Here is a 20240-nt window from a genome sequence, read left to right as displayed (position 1 = left end):
TCTCTGGAGCTATTGTTAAACATTGTAACTTTTAAACTTTTAATAGAAGTTTGTCAGAGGACCTCAGAGTTCTGGAGTTAGAGTATGGTAGAATTAAATCTTTGAGCGTAGGGCAGTTGTAGGGTTGGTAGAGTATGGAGTGGGCAATGGTTAATTGGTTCAGGGATAGTTGCTTCGGCAATTCAAGCCAATTTAGTATGTGTAGGGGGATTCACTTCAGAACACTGAAATATCAAAACACTGAAACTCAAAATGCTGAAACCAAAACACTGAAACTTCAGAATCTTGAAAACTCAAAACACTGAAAACACATATCATACATATACTGAGTTTAAACAACATAAATCATAGCACTTTCCACCATATATAACAACTCCAAGATTGCACTTCACTACACTAAGTGCAATCTTGGAGTTGATATATTTAAGTAGCAGGGGGTGCAGGGGGGCTTGCCCCCCTGCTTACACTTGGTGAAAAGTGCTATGATTTATGTTGTTTAAACTCAGTATATGTATGATATGTGTTTTCAGTGTTTTGAGTTTCAGTGTTTTGGTTTCAGTGTTTTGAAGTTTCAGTGTTTTGAGTTTTCAGTGTTTTGAAGTTTCAGTGTTTTGAGTTTTCAGTGTTTTGAAGTTTCAGTGTTTTGAGTTTTCAGTGTTTTGAAGTTTCAGTGTTTTGGTCTTCTATATTATGAAGTTTTCTCATTTTCAGTGTTTTGAGCTTTCAGTGTTATGAAGTGAATCCGTGTAGGGAAGAGCAGTGATGAGTTCTGGATGGGTGGTGTGCAGCACATTTAGCTTTGTTATTATAGCACGTTTCAAGTTTGTTTATATCAGTTGTTCATAGACTTGCGAAAATGAGAGAGGCGTAAAGAAGAGTGGAGAGTAAATGGGTTCTGGCTAGGGCTTGTTGAGTGGGGTAAGTGGGATATGGTGTGGATATGTATAGAGTGCCACGTTTCACATGGACACTTTTGACGGTGAGAGCTAGATGTTTGTTAAAGTTTAGACCTCAATCTATTGTTATTCCAAGAAGTTTGGGTTGTTCAGCAGGTTCAGTTTTGGTTTTATTGGAGGAGAAGATGACAAAAGGGGGGCTGGTGGCTGTTTGATTTATGATTTGAGAATAGCATTTGTTCATAGACTTGCGAAAATGAGAGAGGCGTAAAGAAGAGTGGAGAGTAAATGGGTTCTGGCTAGGGCTTGTTGAGTGGGGTAAGTGGGATATGGTGTGGATATGTATAGAGTGCCACGTTTCACATGGACACTTTTGACGGTGAGAGCTAGATGTTTGTTAAAGTTTAGACCTCAATCTATTGTTATTCCAAGAAGTTTGGGTTGTTCAGCAGGTTCAGTTTTGGTTTTATTGGAGGAGAAGATGACAAAAGGGGGGCTGGTGGCTGTTTGATTTATGATTTGAGAATAGCATTTGTTTTGTTTTATTTGGATTACACATGAGCTGGTACTCTGAGAGATAGCTCTCTATATTAGTGAAAGATTTTTGAGTATTTTCTAGAAATGTTGGAAGGGATGGAGCTGAGCAGATCAGGGTGGAGTCATCACCGTATTGAACTATGGTAGCTAGATGTGTGTCAGAGCAGAGCTTGTTGGTAAGAATGGTAAATTATTCTGACGATATTAGTTTTCGTCTTCGGACCTGGCATCTGATTTAATCACCGTCTTGATGGAACAGCACAGGCTAGTTGTTGCACAGTTACTTGGTATGGGTTCCTAACTGTGTATCAGTAGCCATTTGATCAGGTTCTAACTGGCCAACTGTACCTCTTCAAATTTACACTTGCTAATAGGTTACCTTAATGTAATGTAGGCACAGCTGTTTGTGAGAACACTATACCTTGTATTAGTGATTTTCTCTTTCCCCATTATTGAGTAACCTTGTAATTTAAATGCAGTTAATGTGGGGGTGATGTCCCATAAACTGGAGGTGCAGGGGGCTTGCTGCTTGCAGAAATAAAGGTTTCAACTACTGAAGTGGCAGCTTAAGAGTGTCAAAGTTTTTGATCAGCTGTGCTTGAGAAATTGGTTAACAATCCTGTTGTTTGTAATCTGTCACAGGAAAAGTTTCTGCTGCCCTCACTGATAGGTATAGTAACTACTTCAACTGCGTGTATGTTTAATACCTGCTATAACTGAAACTGAAAGTTTTTATGCTTTCTTTTTTTTGTGTAATTTTACATATTGTTTATCTTCAAGCTACTTCAACATTATAGTAAATAGTATGTTATAGTTCATAATGATATTAAAGAACTTTGCTTTAATTTTCATTCAGTATCAATCCCTTTAATAAGGAATGGATTATACCTATTTTTCAGGGGTGGAAGTACGGCAATTGTCTGTTTGGCTGATTCATCTGGAGTTTCAGAAGAGATAAGGTAAAAAGAATAATTTCATTCCTGTATCATACATGACAAATAAAGCAAAATTAATTAAAAATGCTGATTAGACAAAGATCTAATATAAATAAAAGCACTTAAGTACTGTGTATCCTGGGTTGACCATCTATTTTGTGTTGAAAGGCACAGGACTTAATAGAGTGCACTCAGGTTAGACTTTATATTTTGTATCAGTATAAGTTGATGTTTTGGTTATTTGACCTGCTTTATGTTTTCTGTCTATATATATGTATTAAATCTGTGCAGCTTTTCTCCTTGAGTCTTCTTTATAATTGGATATTGCACCGCAGGGCTAACTCAATTAATAAGGATAAAAAAATGAAATGAATGTTCTTTAAGCTGTAAGCAAGTGAATGCTTGCATCCATCCATCTGTAGTAGTCTTGTATTTTTAATCAATTGTTTTTGCTTAACCAAAAAGCAAAACAGAAATTGTTAAATGAGAATAGACCATTTCCTGTGTTATGCATTTGACTGATTTATGCTGACTGACTCCATTTGTCAAGTCACACATTTTTTGCTAGTCTCCAAACGTCAAACACTGTTGAATTCTGAGTGATTTCTCTTTACTGAGAATCCTGCTTGTCTCACATTGTTTAAAATTCTTTAGTGGTAGCACTTGCTAAGTAATTCATATTTAATGACACCTTTTTCCTGATTGATCTTTGTAGAACTTGGATTGTCATTTTTAATAACAGTCTACATGTGTTCTGTGGCCTAATGCATACACCATTCTTTGCTCTCTCACTATAATTATGAGACCTTGTGGGAACTAAAGTGACTAAGGTATGTATTTCAGTAATGATCTGAGTGCTTGGGTTTGGGAGAGGAAAGGCTTGTATCGGTTGGCCATTATAAAGTCTGATCACTCAGAACATGCCACATAGAGTCAAGGATTCCAGTTTAGGCAATTGTAAACTAACTGGCTTTACAGGGCTGCTAATGTCCTGTACAATTCAGCCTACTTTATAGGCTATACAATAACTTTGCACAAGCAGTGTTAAGAACTTAGCTAGATTTTCTCAGATAAAGCTTTTTCTGTCTTGTCCAATATCCTTTAGTTTCAGTGTTGTGGCTTTTACATTAGTCAGGCATATGACAGTATGTCTGCTGACTTGGTGTAGGATTACACTTGTTCGACTATACTTGAAAAGAGCAGGAGTTTAATTATTCACCTGGATTCCACAAGCTGTGGATTAGCTATAGGACCTACAGGGCTAATCCTAGCCTACTTCTGAAGAAAAGAGACTTAGACCATTGAAATCATACTATCTAGAGACTATTTCTAACTATTTCTTTGTGATATTGCTGGGAAGCTTTTGATACTATAACCGGAAAATCAGCTGACCATTGTTACACCAGGTTTCAGCTCTAATTATGCTGCATTAGCATAGGTAAGAACTTGTAATTAAATTAACAGAGGATCAAAAATTTAAGTTCGGCAGTTACTTAAATCTTTTTGCGGGAACAAATTAATTTGGGGAATCATTCCCTCCCCTTGCACTCTGAAGGTGAAGAGGATTGCCCACTTAGCGCTTTTCTGTTCACGCCTTCACCAGTCTGTCCTTCAGATTAAGTGGTGTTGGATCTGATTCCTTTTTGCATGATTCCTTCATTGACACCCGACCTGGGTGTCTTCAGCTCTGGCTTTGACCTTGATGCATTTGGCTCCAGCTAGTTTGGATCTGACTGCATCCTGGAGCCAAGATATTGGGGTTGGGGGCATGGAGTCTGGATTGACTGTGAGGCTTTTAGAGTCATCCCTGCCCCTGGGGGACTCATCCTTGGATCCAGCCATGTTGGAGGCTGATGCAGGAGCTTCCCCTAGATCTTCATATCAAAAAGGTCCGTCTGTAGTTGCCCAGCTTTTGCTTCAGTGTTTGAGGTTATGAAAAGGATCCTATCCCATGTAAGAGCCATTCTCCATGCTGGACCCAGCCAGATCCTCCAGTCTTTCTGCTATCTCTGTGTTCAGTCAACTTGTTCAGAGACAGCCTACACAGCAAAGCACTGAGCAAGGCCAGATCTGGGGCTCCTCTGTGGTTTCCTTATCTCTTCCAGAATCACCGCTGTCAGAGCAACAGAGGACACATCAGTTCAAGAGTAGATACCTCAACTCCCTCCAGGAGTCGTGACCTGACATTAGTGAGGGGGAAGGTCCCTCCAAATGAGAATCCACTGAGGCATGGAAAATTCAACCCTCACTGCAGACAATGTCTTGCCCTCCTGCTCTCTCATGGTCAGCCTATATTTTAGGTTAGATCCATCAAATGAAACATTCACAAAGTACACCTTAAAGCTCTTCACAGTTACTTATTAAGCACTGATGCCAGAGCAGCATCAGTCCCGACTTTTGAAAATGAGAAGTCTTTTCCTGGCTGCTGATCCTGACTTTTGAAAGGATGCTAACCTTGATGAGGGGGAAGCCCCCCCCCCCCCAAACTCCCCTCACTGACACCTTCTTTGGTAACCTTCCAGAAGTGATGAGACAGAGAGGATTTCAGTCCACTGAAACCTCTTCCCCTGAGGAGTCATTTTTTCTTGAGGCCTTTGCTGCAGGCCCATCCATGGTCTGGGTGATACCAGCTCTGGACACACTTGTTGATTTAGTGTCTAGGAGGGCATGGAGAGAACTGAACATGGTGAAGCCCTTCTAATGAAGGCTAAACAAGGTCTTCCACTCAAAGACAGTGCCCATTGGAGGAAGAGGCCTGTGGCTGATGCTATTGTTGTAGCTTCAGACACCAAGAAAGAACTCTCAGAAGTGAATGCATCTGTCCACCCTCCAGATAGAGAGCTTAGAGCATTGGGCAGATTTGGGAAGTACGAATATGCTTCATCCAGTTTTCTTCTGTCTGCACTGAACTACTTGGCACACCTGACCAGACTACAGAGAGAATTGATTAATGAGTTTACCAAGTCTGTAGCAAACCAGACAATAGTCAAGACACATAAGTCAATGGATGTTCAGTTGGCTACTATGCTAGTGATTTCAAATGTATTCATGCAGCTGCTATCCAACATAACTAATGGAATAGCCAGGGTGATAGGCACTAGCATTGCAGTTCACTGCCATGCCTGAATGTGCCTCTGTAACTTTGCAAAGAGCTTTAAGGCATCTTCTGTGACTGCTCCATTTGATGGGTCCATCCTGTTTGGACCTAAACTTAAAGATATGTTGACCAGGAGGGAGCAGGAAGCAGGAATGAAGACATTGCTTGCAGTGAGGGTTTGCTTTTGCATGCCTCAGTGGACTTTTTCCCACAATCAGAGGGAAGTGCAAAACTTTTGCTGAATATGCTACTGGTGATAGCACCCCCAGGGCAGAGGGGGGATCTTCAGTAGATGTCAGTTTAGAGGCAGGAGCGGTCCACAAAATCAGGGTTTCAGTGGACCTTTTCCCAATAAACCCATTCAGTGCACTCCTAAAGGTTTACCAGCTACTTTACTCTGGAGGCATTTGGGGGGGGGGGTGGCATTTGGCTATCTACTCTCAAGCTTGGGAGGCCATCACCACAGATTTGTAGGTGTTGAGAGTTGTTAACACAGGCTACATGAGCTCTTTTCTGTTTCATACAAATGTTCAACAAAAATCCCTTCTGGACATTCCTTCCCATCTGTAAAGGGAAGCAACAGTAGAAATACAAAAACTTCTGGTAAAATTAATCATTCAGGTGGCTTCACCAGGCATGAGAGGACCCAGAGTCTATTCAAGATTATTTTTGGTGCTCAAGAAGAACAAGGACCTTAGGCTTATTTTGGACCTAAATAGATTCAATTTGTCTGCCAGACCGACTAAATTTTGGATGTTAATGGTGCAGTCCATTCTACCTCTGCTGAGGAAGGAAGGAAGGCTGGATGTACTCAGTGGACCACAAGGATGCTTACTATCATATAAAGACAGCAAGACATTTCAGGGAGTTTCTGCATTTTTTGGCTGGGAACCATTCACTATTAGTTTCAAGTACTGCCCTTTGGTCTCACCACAGTGCCATTCCCCCCCCTTATTCACCAAATGCATGACAGTGTTACCAGCTTGGCTTTGGCTGCAGGGGTTCTGTCCCTTACCTGGACAACTGGCTCCTTACAGTGACTTCAAGGGCATCAGTAGTTTGTGTGAGGAACTTCTTGCTGTCTCTATGAATAATGCCCTAGGAATAATGTTACAATCTAGACTTGACCAGTCAGATTGCTAATCTTCCTCTCTCAAGGCTGTCATCTGTATGTCTTCAAGTCCATCATGTTCTTCTTTCTCAGTGGAAACCAACTTCTCTTATCTTTAGTCTCCTTGGCATGATGGTGGCTGCATCTTCTTAGTCTTTGGCCACATTTTACATGGTTCTGCAATAGGCTGTTTCAGTCCAGTGGTCTCTGACAACTCATCCTGCAAAATTTCCTATCAGATTAACAGGTTTGTTGCTACCACATCTCTTGTTGGATAACATTCGACTGTGTGTCAATAGGTCACCCCTTTGTCCTTCACCCTCCCTCAGCCACAGTGACCATGGGTGCTTCCCTCCTCGGGCAGAGAGAGTGACATAGAGGGAAGAATGCTCAAAGGTACCTAGTCACAGTGAAGCCAGTTTGTAAAGCAATGCTTTGAATATAAGAGCAACTCTTCTGGTGCTGCAGGCATTTAAAGACTGCCTCCCCAAAGGTATGATATTTATTCAAACCTACATTATGACTGTGGCCTGATATATCAACAAACAAGACAGAATCTGATATTACCTGCTGTGTTGACGGGCTTTGAGGGTATGCCAATAGGTGTAATCTTCCCACCTCTTTCTGATTGCAATGCACATCCAAGGAAAAATCAATATCCTAGCAGACAAGTTGAGCAGGAATGTTCTAATGCCTTATGAGTCAGCACTCAATCCAATATTGGGAATGGAAATTTTCATCCACTGGAGTCAACCTTACTGTGACCTGTTTGCGTCACCTTACAGCACTAACTGCACTGAAGGATGCTTTAGTCCCTTCAGTTCTCCCTTATGCATATCCCCGACTCCCCTACTGGTACATTTTTTTACAGACAGTAGCATGGTGCAAGGTGACAGTTTCTCTTCCTTGGACCTCACCTAGTTCAACTTCCTTGAGTTCTGAATCCAATCCCAAATTTAATATTGCACCCACTGGGTCAGTCTCACACAGAACTCAAATCTCTCAAACTGACCACTTTGTTCCTACCCTTCCAATGATGACCAGAGATCCCAGGTTGTCTGGCAGAGCTGTTCTTATTCTTTCCTCATCATAGATGTCTTCCACTAATAAAATTCACGGCAGAGATTTAGTATATTGGCCATCTCTAAAGGTCTGAACCCTTTTTCAGTTCCGTTAGATGCAATCTTGGATTCTGAGCTACTCTACCATTAAGATATAGTTAGCTGCCGTTTCCAGTTTTCATGTCAGTCTGAATCATTTTCCTATAGCTTCCCTGAGACTTTCTAAAGCCTTTTTGAAAGTGACCTTTCTTCTCAGACCCCCTTGAGAGATCCAGTTTGGTCTTGAGATCTATTATTTGTGTTATAGGCTTTAACCAGTGCTCCTGTTGAGTTTGCCGCTAATGTGAATCTAAAGTTTTCATCACAGAAAACTCTTTTCTTGGTTGTTGTGACTTCTGCTAATTGATTGTCAGATCGTCAGGCTTTGTCTTGCAAACATCCTTCTCAAAATCTTCAGAAGGAAAAGGTATCATTATGAACTAATCCAGCTTTTTATGCTTTAAGGTATCCTCTGAGTCTAACTTAAATCAGTTTATTCATTTGCCTGTGTCTTTCCTGAAGTTCAGTAATAAGGGTGAGTACATGATTCACTGTCTGGATCTGCGCTGATGATTAAGATTTTTTTACTGGACATCAGGAAATCTGACCAGCTTTTTGTATCCTTTTTCATTGTTACACCAGGAAAGGGAGTACCTAAGGTCACCATATCCAGATGGTTTAATAAATGTATCTGATGTTGTCCTTTTCATTCTTCCTCAGTGAATTAGTCAGATCCAGCTTGGCTGCATACCCTAGACTTTGGATTCAACTCTTGAATTCTTTACTGTACCCATAATTCTCTTGTGCATCCTCAGTACCCCAAATCTTTTTGCCGCCACTGTGCTCATACTCAGTGTCTTTATCTCAAGCGATCATTTGTTTTCTTTGCCTAAATATTTTTCTTTCTATTGTTTCTCAACCTCCCTCTTAGTTTTTTCACTACATTGTTAGGTTCCTTACTATTTTTAATAGTATTTTCCTTATTTTACCATAGTTTGTATTCTCTACCTTGCTGGTAATTTTTCTTTTCTCTCTTTTGTAATTCCTTTCTAAAAAAAAGGTTTCTCTTCATATTTCTTTTAGTTGTTTAATAGTAGGATTGTCGATTCTTTCCTCTCCTGTCATGGCTGACAAACCAACAGGATTCAAAAAACGCACTTCTTGTGGACATAAAATTAACTCCGATGCCCACAAAGTATGTTTTTATTGTCTGAGAGCCACCCATCTGGATACTAACTGCAATTTTTGCTCTGCATTCAATTCCAGAGTGTTGTCTGACAGAAATTGCAAATTTATTTTAAAAGGACTTCTTCCTCCTGCATCAACACCTACTTCTATGGCTCAACCCCCTGTCAAAACTACTAATTTTTCTCCTTTAGAGCATAGAAAATGCTCCCTGATGAGATTCCGTAGAACTTCATCAGAACTGCCAGCTAAAATTCAAAAATCTTTGGATCCAACATCCTCAAATCTCTATCTTTGGGTCTGAAGCTATCAGATCACAAAGCTTCAGATCTTATTATAATACCAGCAAGCCCTATTGCTCTGACCTCGGATCCCAGGCCTTCAGATCCCAAACACGGCACCTCACATAGCCAAAGAATTCATTCACCATAGTTCATCCTGGATCTGATCTCTTCTAATCTAAACTCTCCTTTTATGCATGCTCCCAAGAAATATTCCAGGCCATAGTCCACTACATTCTTCAGGTCCTCCAGAGGTTTATCAGAAGTGGATGTGGATAGGATGATGTGAAAATTTCTCAGAGCTCAGATCCAAATGAGGGTCTTACCAGTTCCTCCCCCTACTGGATCTGTCAGTCTTCCAATCACTTCTCATAAGATACTGTCTCCTTCTCGGATTCATCCTTCAGTTTCAGAGTCCCAGGATCACACAGCCCCAAGAGGTCTGGAGTTGGATCTGAAGAAAATCCCTTCTTTGACTCCGGCAGCATCCCTGACTAGTTTTGCTCCTATACTTTTGGATTGGAATGTGTCTCGAAGCTCTAAGTGTTGATATCACATACATGGGGCTAGGATCTACTCTGATGTTATTGGATCCAGCCTTGCCCCTCTGAGCCTCAGCACTAGATAGCGTGGGTCCAGTTCCATCCTTGAGGCATGGATCTGGTAGGATTTGTGATCTACCTGTACTGGAAGTCTTGGTGCTGGTGCAGGTGGCCATGGCTTCTCTGGGACAGTTTGCCTTTGAGGTTGTGGAAAGGGCTTTTTCTCTTTCTAGAGAACCAGTGTCTCATCTTTCAGATCCACTCCCATTCCCTCCTCTTTTCTAAGCTCTGAGTCGATCAGGCCTATTCCACAGGGACACCTAGTTCCAGCTAGTTTCCATTCAATTCCCATAGAGGACCCCCCCCCCCCCCTTCAGATACCTCTCCTGAACATCCCCTGGAGAAGATCCTTCTGAAGAGAGCATGCAAGAGGAAGCAAATAGATTCCCCATTGAAATCTCTCAGAGAGGATACTGATTTTGATGAAGGAGAAGGGTCCCCCAAATCACCACCAGATGCTATCTCTTTTGGAGTCATATTAGAGATCTTCAAGCATAAAGTTGGTTGGTCTTTCTGTAATCGTTCTCCAGAGGAAATATCATTTTTGGAAGCTTTTGGTTCTGGCCCATCTGTGTCTTGGATTATCCCCTTGCAGCGATAAACTCGTTGATTTAGTTTCCCGATGGGCATGGAAGGAGCCAGATACCATTGAACCCATTCCAAAACAATCTAGCAGCTAAGGATAGGCCCCACTGGAAAAAAGGAATCCCAGTAGCTGCTATGGTGGTAGCAGCAGCCACTAAAAAGAGCTTGAAGAATGGAGTTCTTCTGTCCACCCACTGAACAGAGAGTCTAGGGCACTAGACAGATATGGAATGTGAGACTTTGCCTTGGCAACCTTTGCGTTGAGGTGTCTTAATTACATGGCACATTTCACAAGACTACAGAGAGATTTGACTAAGGAACCATCAAATTCTAAGTCCATGTCTGCAGAGGATTTCAGAAGATCATCCTCTCAACTGGCCATTCTTTTGTCAATTTCCAGTGCTTCCATGAAGTTGATCTCTCACATAACTGAAGGCACCTCAAGGAATTCTGGTTCAGGCATTGCCATAAGGAGACATGCCTGAATGCAGCTGTGCAACTTTGCAGAGCCTTTCAAGGCATCCTTTGTCAATACTCCCTTTGATGGCACATACTTGTTTGGTCTATCAGTTAAAGAAACACTTATCTACAGTGAACAAGAACGGAGGACTATGCCGTGGGAATCAAGTTTTCTACCCCTCAAAGAACCTTTTCTAGGAATCAAAGAGGTGGTAAGAAAATGTGGTTCTGCAAATCTCAGGGATCTTTCCAAGATTCGCACTGGGACAACTTGAGAGGCAGAGGAGGCAGTTCCAGTGGTAGACTTCACCCTAGAGGCAAAGGAGGCCCACAAAATCAGGCTTTCTGCAATTTCTTTCTGGGCAGATCCTTCCAGTGCTCCTGAAGTGCTACCTGATTGTCAGCCTCTGGAGGCAGTCAGGGGATGATTGTCCTTGCAGCCAGCTGTCTGGGCAGATATAACAGAAGATTCATGGGTGCTAAAAATAATATCCAGAGATTATTCCATACCATTTTTCCAACTCCCTTTCTGCAACAGAAAGAAGCTTCCCAATATTCCACCAAGTCAGAGGAAGGCAGAAGCTCAAGAAATTCAAAAGCTGCTAGACAAGAGTCATCGAAGAGGTCCCACCAGACCAGATAGGACTTGGAACTTACTCACATTTCTTTTTAGTGCGCAAAAAGATTGTGGACCTCAGACCAATTTTGGATCCAAGCAGATTGAATCAGTATGTGAAAAAGTCAAAGTTCCAAATGGTCACAGTACAGTCCATTCTGCCATTTCTTTGCAAGGACGATTGGATGTGCTCTGTAGATCTTCAGGATGTGTACTATCACATCAAAATAGATGGATCTCCCAAAGGCATTTATGCTTTTGACTGGGAGACAGTCACTAGCAATTCATTGCCCTGCCTTTGAACTCACCACAGCCCCCAGGGTGTTTACCAAATGTGTGACAATGGTGGCAGCTCACTTGAGACTCACAGGATCCTGAGTGTTTCCATATCTAGATGAATGGCTTCTCATTGCCCTCTCCATGCATTTCCTTCAACAATCCAGGGACTATTTGCTCCAGATTTGCCACTTTCTAGGAATAGCAATAAATTATGCCAAATCAAAGTTGACACCAGTGCAGAACCTGGTGTTTATTGGTGCACATCTGAACACAACAAAGCAAATTGCATCCCTACCAGTTCATTGCATAGACACGCTCAGATCTCAGGTCCATCAAATCCTTTTCCACCCATCTCCTTCAGCCAGGTTCATTCTTCAAGCATTGTGGTCTATGGCAGCAGCAATAGTCCTGCTTCCTTTAGCATATTACTATATGTGTGTTCTTCAATTGACTCTAGCTGTTCCTAATCTTCGAAAACTCCTATATTTTCCATGTCAAGCTTACACCAATTTGCAAATGCCACATCCAGTGGTGGATCTGCTCGGATGACATTTATCTAGGCTACCCCTTTGTTTTACTGCCCCCAGTGGCCACAGTGACTACTGATGCATCACGATTGGGGTGGGGGTGTATTTCTTGGGAAGAATAGTACATGGCACATGATACCCCCAAGAGACCAATTTGCATATTAGTGTACTGGAGATGAAAGCAGTCCTATCTGTGGTGCAGGCATTCCAAGATATTGTTCCTCTAAAGACTATTGTGATTCAAACTGGCAACATGCCTGTTGTCTGGTACATCAGCAAACAAGGGGAGACCCAATCTTACCCTCTTTGCAAAGGGGCTATGAGAGTGTGAGAATGGGTGATCTCCTCAAACCGCTTTCTAGTTGCAAAGCATATTCTGGGTAAAACTAAAGTGTTAGTGGACAAATGAAGCAAGTCCATTTCGATGCCTCATGAGTAGTCCTCAAACAGTCTGTGATGGAAGAGATTTTCCGTCATTGGGGCCAACCTTGTTGCAACCTCTTTGCTTCCCCCCACAACAACTAGTGCAGCAGGTATTTTGCTCTGACCCCCCCCCCCCAGGTGGAGTCACTGAGAGATGCTCTAGTCCATATTTGGCCATCCGGTCTCCTTTATGCGCATCCTCCACTTCCCTTGATTCCCAAATTTGTACAGAAAGCAATCCGGTTGAAGAGCTAAGTCATCCTCATTGCCCCCTACTGGCCTTGACAGATGTGGTTCCCCTTTTTTTGGTCTGATCTCTGTTATCCTCCACAAATACTGGACCCAACTCCAGATCTCTTCTCACACCCATCAGGGATGAGTCATCCCAATATCCAGCCTCTCAAACTGACCACATGATTTCTCCACTTCCGATGATTGTCAGACAGCCCAGGCTTTCTTCCCCAGTATGTACCATTATATTATCATTGCAAAAAGATTCCACCAAGAATGTTTACAAGAGTAAGTGAAAAAGATTCTTCCTTTGGGTATTGAAAAATTATGTTGACCCTTTTTCTACTCCAGTTTCTGCTATCCTTGAACTTTTGGATGTTCTTTTTTAATAAGGAGCTAGTTTTTCTTTGATTAAACTGCAATTGGCAGAAATTTCAAATTTTCATACAGGAGACAGAAATTATTCTTTGGCATCCTCCAAATTATGTAAAGCATTTCTAAAAGGCATTTTCTCCTTAGACCACCAGTAAAGGATCCTTCATCTCCCTGGGATCTGACTGTTGTGCTACAAGGCTTAATTCAAGAACCCTTTGAACCTTTAGCAAAAAATGATCTAAAATTTCTTTCATGAAAAACAGTATTCTTAGTAACTATCACTTCTGCAAGAAGGATTTCTGAACTCCAGGCTCTTTCTTCAAAGATTTGCTACATTATTTTCCATAAAGATAGGATTACTTTATGAATAAACCCTTCCTTTTTACGTAAAGTAGCTTCTGAATCGAACATTATCCAATCCATTCATTTATTTACCGTTTTTGTTTCTAAAATTTTCAAACAAAGGAGAATGCATGCTAAATCTCATAGATGTGCACAGACAATTACGCTTTTATCTATACAGAACAAAACAAATCAGAAAGTCAGATCAGCCATTTGTTTCCTTCTCACCAAAAAGACTGGGTTATCCAGTTTCTAAAGTTACTCTAGATAAATGTATCACAGATTGCATTTCTTAGATCTATTCTTAACAATGCATTTCCCTACCTAGACCACCTAAAGCCCACTCAACTAGAACTATGGCTACTTCATCTGCTTTTTGGACAAGAACCTCTATTGATGATTTTTGCGCAGCAGCTTCATGATCCAATGCTCATACCCTTGTTACTTATTACAAATTGTTTTATTTATTTATTTATTTACATTTGTTTACCAGGTTAAACTACTGGGCCAAGGAGAACTCATTTTCAGTGGCGGCCCGGGGAGAAAAGTTCCATAAACAAAGTATAAGTATTACACAGTACATATATAGTATATTATATTATGTGACAAACAATAAACATAAACATTACAGATGTGAAGCATACTACAAATTCAATACAGCACCATACAGTGGAGAACAAAAAGATAGTATAATCTGATCAATATACAGTAGTACCCTGTCAGACGACATACATGCACAGCATAGTACAAAGTACCATATATGGAGAACCAGTAGGTGGTACCTTCTGAGAATCAATTGAGGTCTATACAAAAACAATACAGACTAATATGCTATACAAGGAACATACAGTAGTTCACTACAAAAAGCAGTACAAGCTAAAGACTGTATATTTTGAAGCGGTCAGTTTATAAGAGTAGTTAAAGGATATATATTAGTATTGTGTAAGACAATGAAGAAGAGAGTCAATCAAGGCTGATACTATACATGTATTGGGATATATACAGCAAGATAGAAATGAGACAGTGAAGGAAGGATGCAGGTGGAGAGGAGGTTCAAGTTATAATAACTACAGCCTTGGTGCAGTTGCATTGCCATAGTGAGGCAAGATGTTGTTTCAGTGACTTCTTAAAGAGAGGGGTACTGCTGATAGACCTAATTGAAGATGGGAGACTATTCCACAGTCTAGCGACAGTGAAGGAGTAGTGCATTTGTACAGCTGTGTGGGTAGGTCTCACTACATTTAGGAACAGCTGGTTATGGGATCTGAGAAATCTATTTGGATGATATTGTGTGAGTAAAGAGGACAAGGAGGGACAGTTGGTAGGTTTATAAATAAACTTGTGTGCAGTGGTTAGCTGAATGAGTGACAGGTGATGTGGTAGTTCTAGCCAGTTTAACAGGAGTAGTGAAGAGCAGCGGTGAGAAGAATAGTTGGCATTTGTTACAAATTTTGTGATTTTATTGTAGCAAGAGGCTGGTTTGTGTTTTAGAGATGCCTGAATATTGGTCAGAGGAGGTGCACCATAAAGAAGCAATGGCAGAAGAAAGGAAGAGGCAAGAGATAGTTTAGCAGAGTAGTTGAGGAAATATTTATGTCTATAAAGAGATCCCAGTCTTTGGTTTGTTTGTTTTAATATACTGGTTTGAATGTACATGTCAAATTTTCATCTATGATGATGCCTTACAGTTTAGGATAAGGTACTACATCAATTATAGTTCTATTTTGGGATTGGATGGCAAATATTTCCTTGTTTAATGTAGTGGATTTCTTTGGTTGAAAAAGAACAAGTTTAGTTTTATTTGGGTTTAGGGAGAGATGGTTATTGGACATCCATAATTCTGTGGTAGTGAGGGCATGTTGTGTGAGTAGGAACAGGTCTGATGGTGAGTTGGCAGTACAGGTGATTGTAGAATTATCTGCATATAGGATGACAGTACTTTGGGGAAGAGAGGTGTGGAAGTTATTGATAAAGATGCTGAAGAAAACGGGCCCTAATATGGATCCTTGTGGAATGCCTGTAGTTGTGGCCAAGAAAGGAGAAAAATAACTTTGCCATTTGGTTGATTGTTGCCTGTTAGAGAAGTAATTTGAAAACCACTCTAGGGATGGGTGTGAGATGCCTGTGCCAGACAGTTTAGTGATAAGGAGAGAGTGGGAGACCATATCGAAGGCCTTGGAGAGATCTAGAAACAGAGGAGACAATTTTTCCCTTGTCTCAGGCCTGGTTGACTATGACAGAGAAGGATATGAGAGCCATAGTAGTGCTATGACCTGGTCAAAATCCATGCTGGGTGGGAGAAAGGATGTGTTTGTGAAGCACATAGTGAAAAAATTGGGTGTGGATGCATTTTTCTAGAATCTTAGAGATAGGTAATTGGATAGCAATGGGTTGGAAGGTGTAGAAGTCTGTATTAGTGACACCTTTATGTAGAGGCAGAATGTATGCCTTTCTAAGGGGGGTGTAGGATTCCAGAATGCATCTGTTAATAAGTATACTGATTGGGTAGGCTATGGAATTGGCAGCAATTTGTTGGAACTTGGGAAGTAGGTTGTCTGGGGCATTAGAGCAAGCTTTGAGTTTTGAAGCAGCTTTTTTATTGTGTTGGTGGGGACAGGTGAGAGAGAAGTTGGATTAGATCTAATATCCAAAAGTAGAGCTCCCTTTGGCTTAGCTGTACTCTGGAATACCCTTCCTTGAGGGCCACCCAAGATCAAAACATCAGATGTAAAAGTTATGTACTCACCATAACTAGGCACCTGCGTTGACCATTTTCATTCGCCTCAAATTCTCTCCTATCCATTCCCCATCCTTAAATCTTCTGGAGGAACCTGTTGGATTATTTATTGGCACTTAAAGTTCTGGGTTAGAGCCCAGTTCTTTCAGTTATCCCTTCTGTATCTACTTTATAAGGATTTTATGGCAACAAACTTGATCTGAGGTATTTAGGATGGACAAGGGCATTATGGATAGTGGGAGGAAATCGAGAGTTGGAGCCAAAGTCTAGAGTATGTGGCCGAGTCAGATCCGTGGATTGGATCTGAACCCATTTGTTGCGGAAGAATGTAAATAGACAACACAGATGCCTAGTTATGTTGAGTACATAACTTTTAAATATATTTAATTTAGAAAGTTGATAGATTCTCCTTATCTTTCAGACCAGAAGCTCATTCCACTAGGGCTATTGATACCTTGACAGCCTTCCTTAGTCATGTATCCTTGGACAAAATTTGTTTGACAGCTGCATGGCCTGATATTCATATCTTTGTGAGTCACTACAAGCTTGATATCCAGTTCTGGTCAAGGGCTACATTTGGCTACACCATTCTTTGGAATGTTTTCTCCTAGAACCACCCAGATCAGCATGGCTGGGGACTCCGTCCCACAAGTTGAGGCGGATGGATGAGACAACATTGGATACAAAAACTGTACTTAACATAATGACAGATCTGTGTTGCCTTCTTTCATCCATCTCAACCTTCTGTCCTTCCATCCCCTGTCCAAATTGTCTTTTGTGATTTTAGATCCTAGTGGACCTTGCAGGTATTCCTGCAGTCATCATCTGTTAGACCCCTTTGGGTCTTGGTCTGATGTTTCTCAGTTATTATTTTTATTGAGAGGTTTTCAGTATGCCGGAGTGGAACTCTCTCTGAGGAAATGAGGTAGTGCAGGACATTACAGGAGATAAGCTCAAGCTCTGGAGCCAAAACTCTAAAATATTTGGCACTGGATCTGATCAGATCTGACAACCCACAGGTTGAGACAGACAGAAGAAGACAACACAGATCTAGCATTATGGTAAATAAGTAACTTTCATTTTTTTGGACCAGCTGCTGCAGAGCTCCTTAAAAAGTGAGATTACAGACATAAACTGATTCAAGGAATCTATCAGATTTTTTAGCCTTCCTTCCTTCTCCAAGTTTTCCAGGGGATTTAATGCTACCCCTACAACTTTCTTAAAAAGCAAAACCTCAGCAAGTTGCTGGTAAGCAAGCATTTAAAAGGCAATGCCAAAGAGGTTTCAAAAAACGGCGTGGACACCCCCAGAACAAAGGACAGACATGTTATAAGTCTGAATCACTACCTACAAAACTCCCCTCCCCCTTCATACCATAACAAATCTTTTATCCTTCCAGAAACTCTGAAGCTCCATTTCTCTCTTTGGCAACAGATAGTTTCTGACAGATGGAAATGAAAATCTCTCCCTCCATTCCAAGGGAGTCCTCCTCATCCACCAGACCAGACTTCTCTTTTCCCTCCCATTATTGAAAATCTGCTTTCTCATAGTTTGATAGAAGTGGAGGGTCTTCCTCAGAAAGGAAAAAGGTTTTAGTCATGAATGTTTCTGGTGTGAAAGAAAGAAAGAAAGAAAGAAAGAAAGAAAGAAAGAAAGAAAGAAAGAAAGAAAGAAAGAAAGAAGATTCTTAGAGACCAGTTCTGAATCTTTCCTTTCTGAACCTGTTTTGAGTTAGTTTCCAAGTATGAAATGCTATCCCTTTGCAATTTTGGCCTTTGTTCTCCATTTGAGTTTTCGGTTGAGATTTAATTGATGCATATCACATTCCCATAGATAAAGATTTCAGATGTTTGTTAAGGTTTTCTGTGTCTGTATCACATTATCAATTATCTGCATTATCCTTTGGTCTATCTACTACTCCACAGGCATTCATAAAGTGTCAGGCTCCTATGATAGTCTGCTGCAGACTGCAAGGTATTCACATGTATTTATTTAAATGACTTGCTTATCTTTACAGAGTCTTTTTCAAAATGTCAGGAATCTTTCACCTGGGTAAAAGATCTCCTACACAGACTTGGGTTTTGGGATAACATACAAAAGTCTTATTTGACTCCTTCTCACAGGATTATTTTTACAGTCATAATCATAGGGTTATACATTCATAGGATAGTACTAAGTTAACTGCCTTTGTGGGCCATTTTAAACCTAGCCAATTATCCCCATTTGAGAATCAAACCCTGCACCTCGTGTGTGTGTAAGGTAAACACCTTACCCATTATGACAAAGCCATGATGAGGCATTTCCTGAACACCTTGGTTCAAGGTGCTTTCCTTTCTCAGGAATTGGTAGATCTGTATATAGATCTGTTCCTGAGCTTTTCCACCCAGACTACTATCTCAGACTGGGAATTTCTCAGGATTCTGGGTCTTATGGCTTCTATGATTCTTATGATCCCTCTTGCAAAACTCCTTATGATAAAAATCCAGTGGTACATGAAATCTGTAGGGTCACAATATAAACATCCCCTGACATTTGAAATTCCAGTTTTGGGGTTTGTGAAAAGAGAGATTTTGTGGTGGAAACCACATTTATCAGAATCCCATGTCTCCTATTCTCCTCCCAGTGCCAGCACAATCTGTCAAGATAGACACATCAGCGTTTGTTTGGGAAGCATTGTCTATGGGGATAAAATTGCAGGGTCTGTGGATCAGACCAAAACACAAAAACATTAAAGAAATGTAGGTACATGTGACAATAGGATGTATTGCCAGCCATGCCAGGAGAAATAGGAAAGTGGATTTGTAACATATTCTAGCACAGCTAGCTGGAACTTTGTATATAATTATATGTCATTTGTATATCAAACAGATTTGGACAGATGCTTGTGCTGAAAATGTGTTCGTGAGGTTTGCTTGGGTTAAAATGTGTCAACAGTATGCCCTGCTGGAAGGAAAAGAAATGTACATGCATTATTGTAACTGTTTAAATGTATACATTCTAACAGTATATACTGGAAGTGAAGAGGTAATCTTAATCCATCTGACTTTGCAAAATATTCTTGAAATTAAATTACTTTATGGGTTAAGCCATAACAATGTTATCTCACAGTTTGGAAAGGAGCCAGAGATGCAGTGTCTGTGCTAGAGAATAGGTTGCAGCTCCTGTAGGAAGAGTGAAATGATTTTGTGGTTTTATGACTTCCAGCAGCTGCACCACATCTGAGCAAAGCTCTATCTGTGTATATGGAAACAAATAGGTGCTAAAATTCTGTCAGCTTCTAGTGTTGGTGAGTGTGGGAAAGAGAATCAGATGACCAGATGTGATATCATTGTAAAATCAACTCAGAAATAACATTTAGAAATTTGTAGGATATTGCTCTCAGCATTCTGTATTTTGTCTTGGATCTGAAAACAAGGACCACTCACCCCCACATTATCTTGCCTTGCTCTATTCAGTAAGTAACTTAACTAGGGAGCAGTAATTCTCTTTAGATTAGTCAGGGACATATAGTGAAAGTAGAAGTACTGTTTGTCTATAAGTGTGTGAAACTTTCCAAATGTGTTCTTTTTTATATAGCCTGTGTCTAAAACTCTGGTGTTTACTGTAAATGGATATTTAGAATTTTGTTCTTTTATTATTTATTATTAAATAGATTTAAACTTTTCATTGTGGCTGGTCCTATTTAGAAAATATTAAATTTATGACAGTATTTGCACATATTTATTTGGTGAGAACTGTGACCACTCCTGAAAGCCTGGCTGTTTGATCAAATTTACCATTTGTATTAATATTAAGTTTACTCAGTATAATTGGGTACAATTTTAAGATCCTTATAGTAACTGACTGGTGAATCTACCTTATGATGTGGGCAAAGTTGTTAGAGTGGGTAATCTGTGCCAGCCTTTCCCAAGTGTGTGTGTGT

At 40.6% G+C, this 20240-nt stretch overlaps 1 protein-coding gene across 1 annotated transcript in view; it reads left to right on the top strand.

The window, feature by feature from the left end:
- Positions 1–20240, top strand: part of LOC122808584 (protein NLRC5-like) — an 849388-nt gene that overhangs the window by 479974 nt on the left and 349174 nt on the right. Inside the window, exon 10 of the mRNA XM_044079540.1 lies at positions 2333–2392. Coding sequence (XP_043935475.1) covers positions 2333–2392 — 60 coding nt within the window. The remainder of the gene's footprint in view (positions 1–2332; positions 2393–20240) is intronic.

Source organism: Protopterus annectens, chromosome 8.part0 (assembly GCF_019279795.1).
Source record: "Protopterus annectens isolate FY-2018-M chromosome 8.part0, PAN1.0, whole genome shotgun sequence".
In the NCBI taxonomy this organism is placed as follows: Eukaryota; Metazoa; Chordata; order Ceratodontiformes; family Protopteridae; genus Protopterus; species Protopterus annectens.
This window is presented reverse-complemented; position numbering and strand designations above follow the sequence as displayed.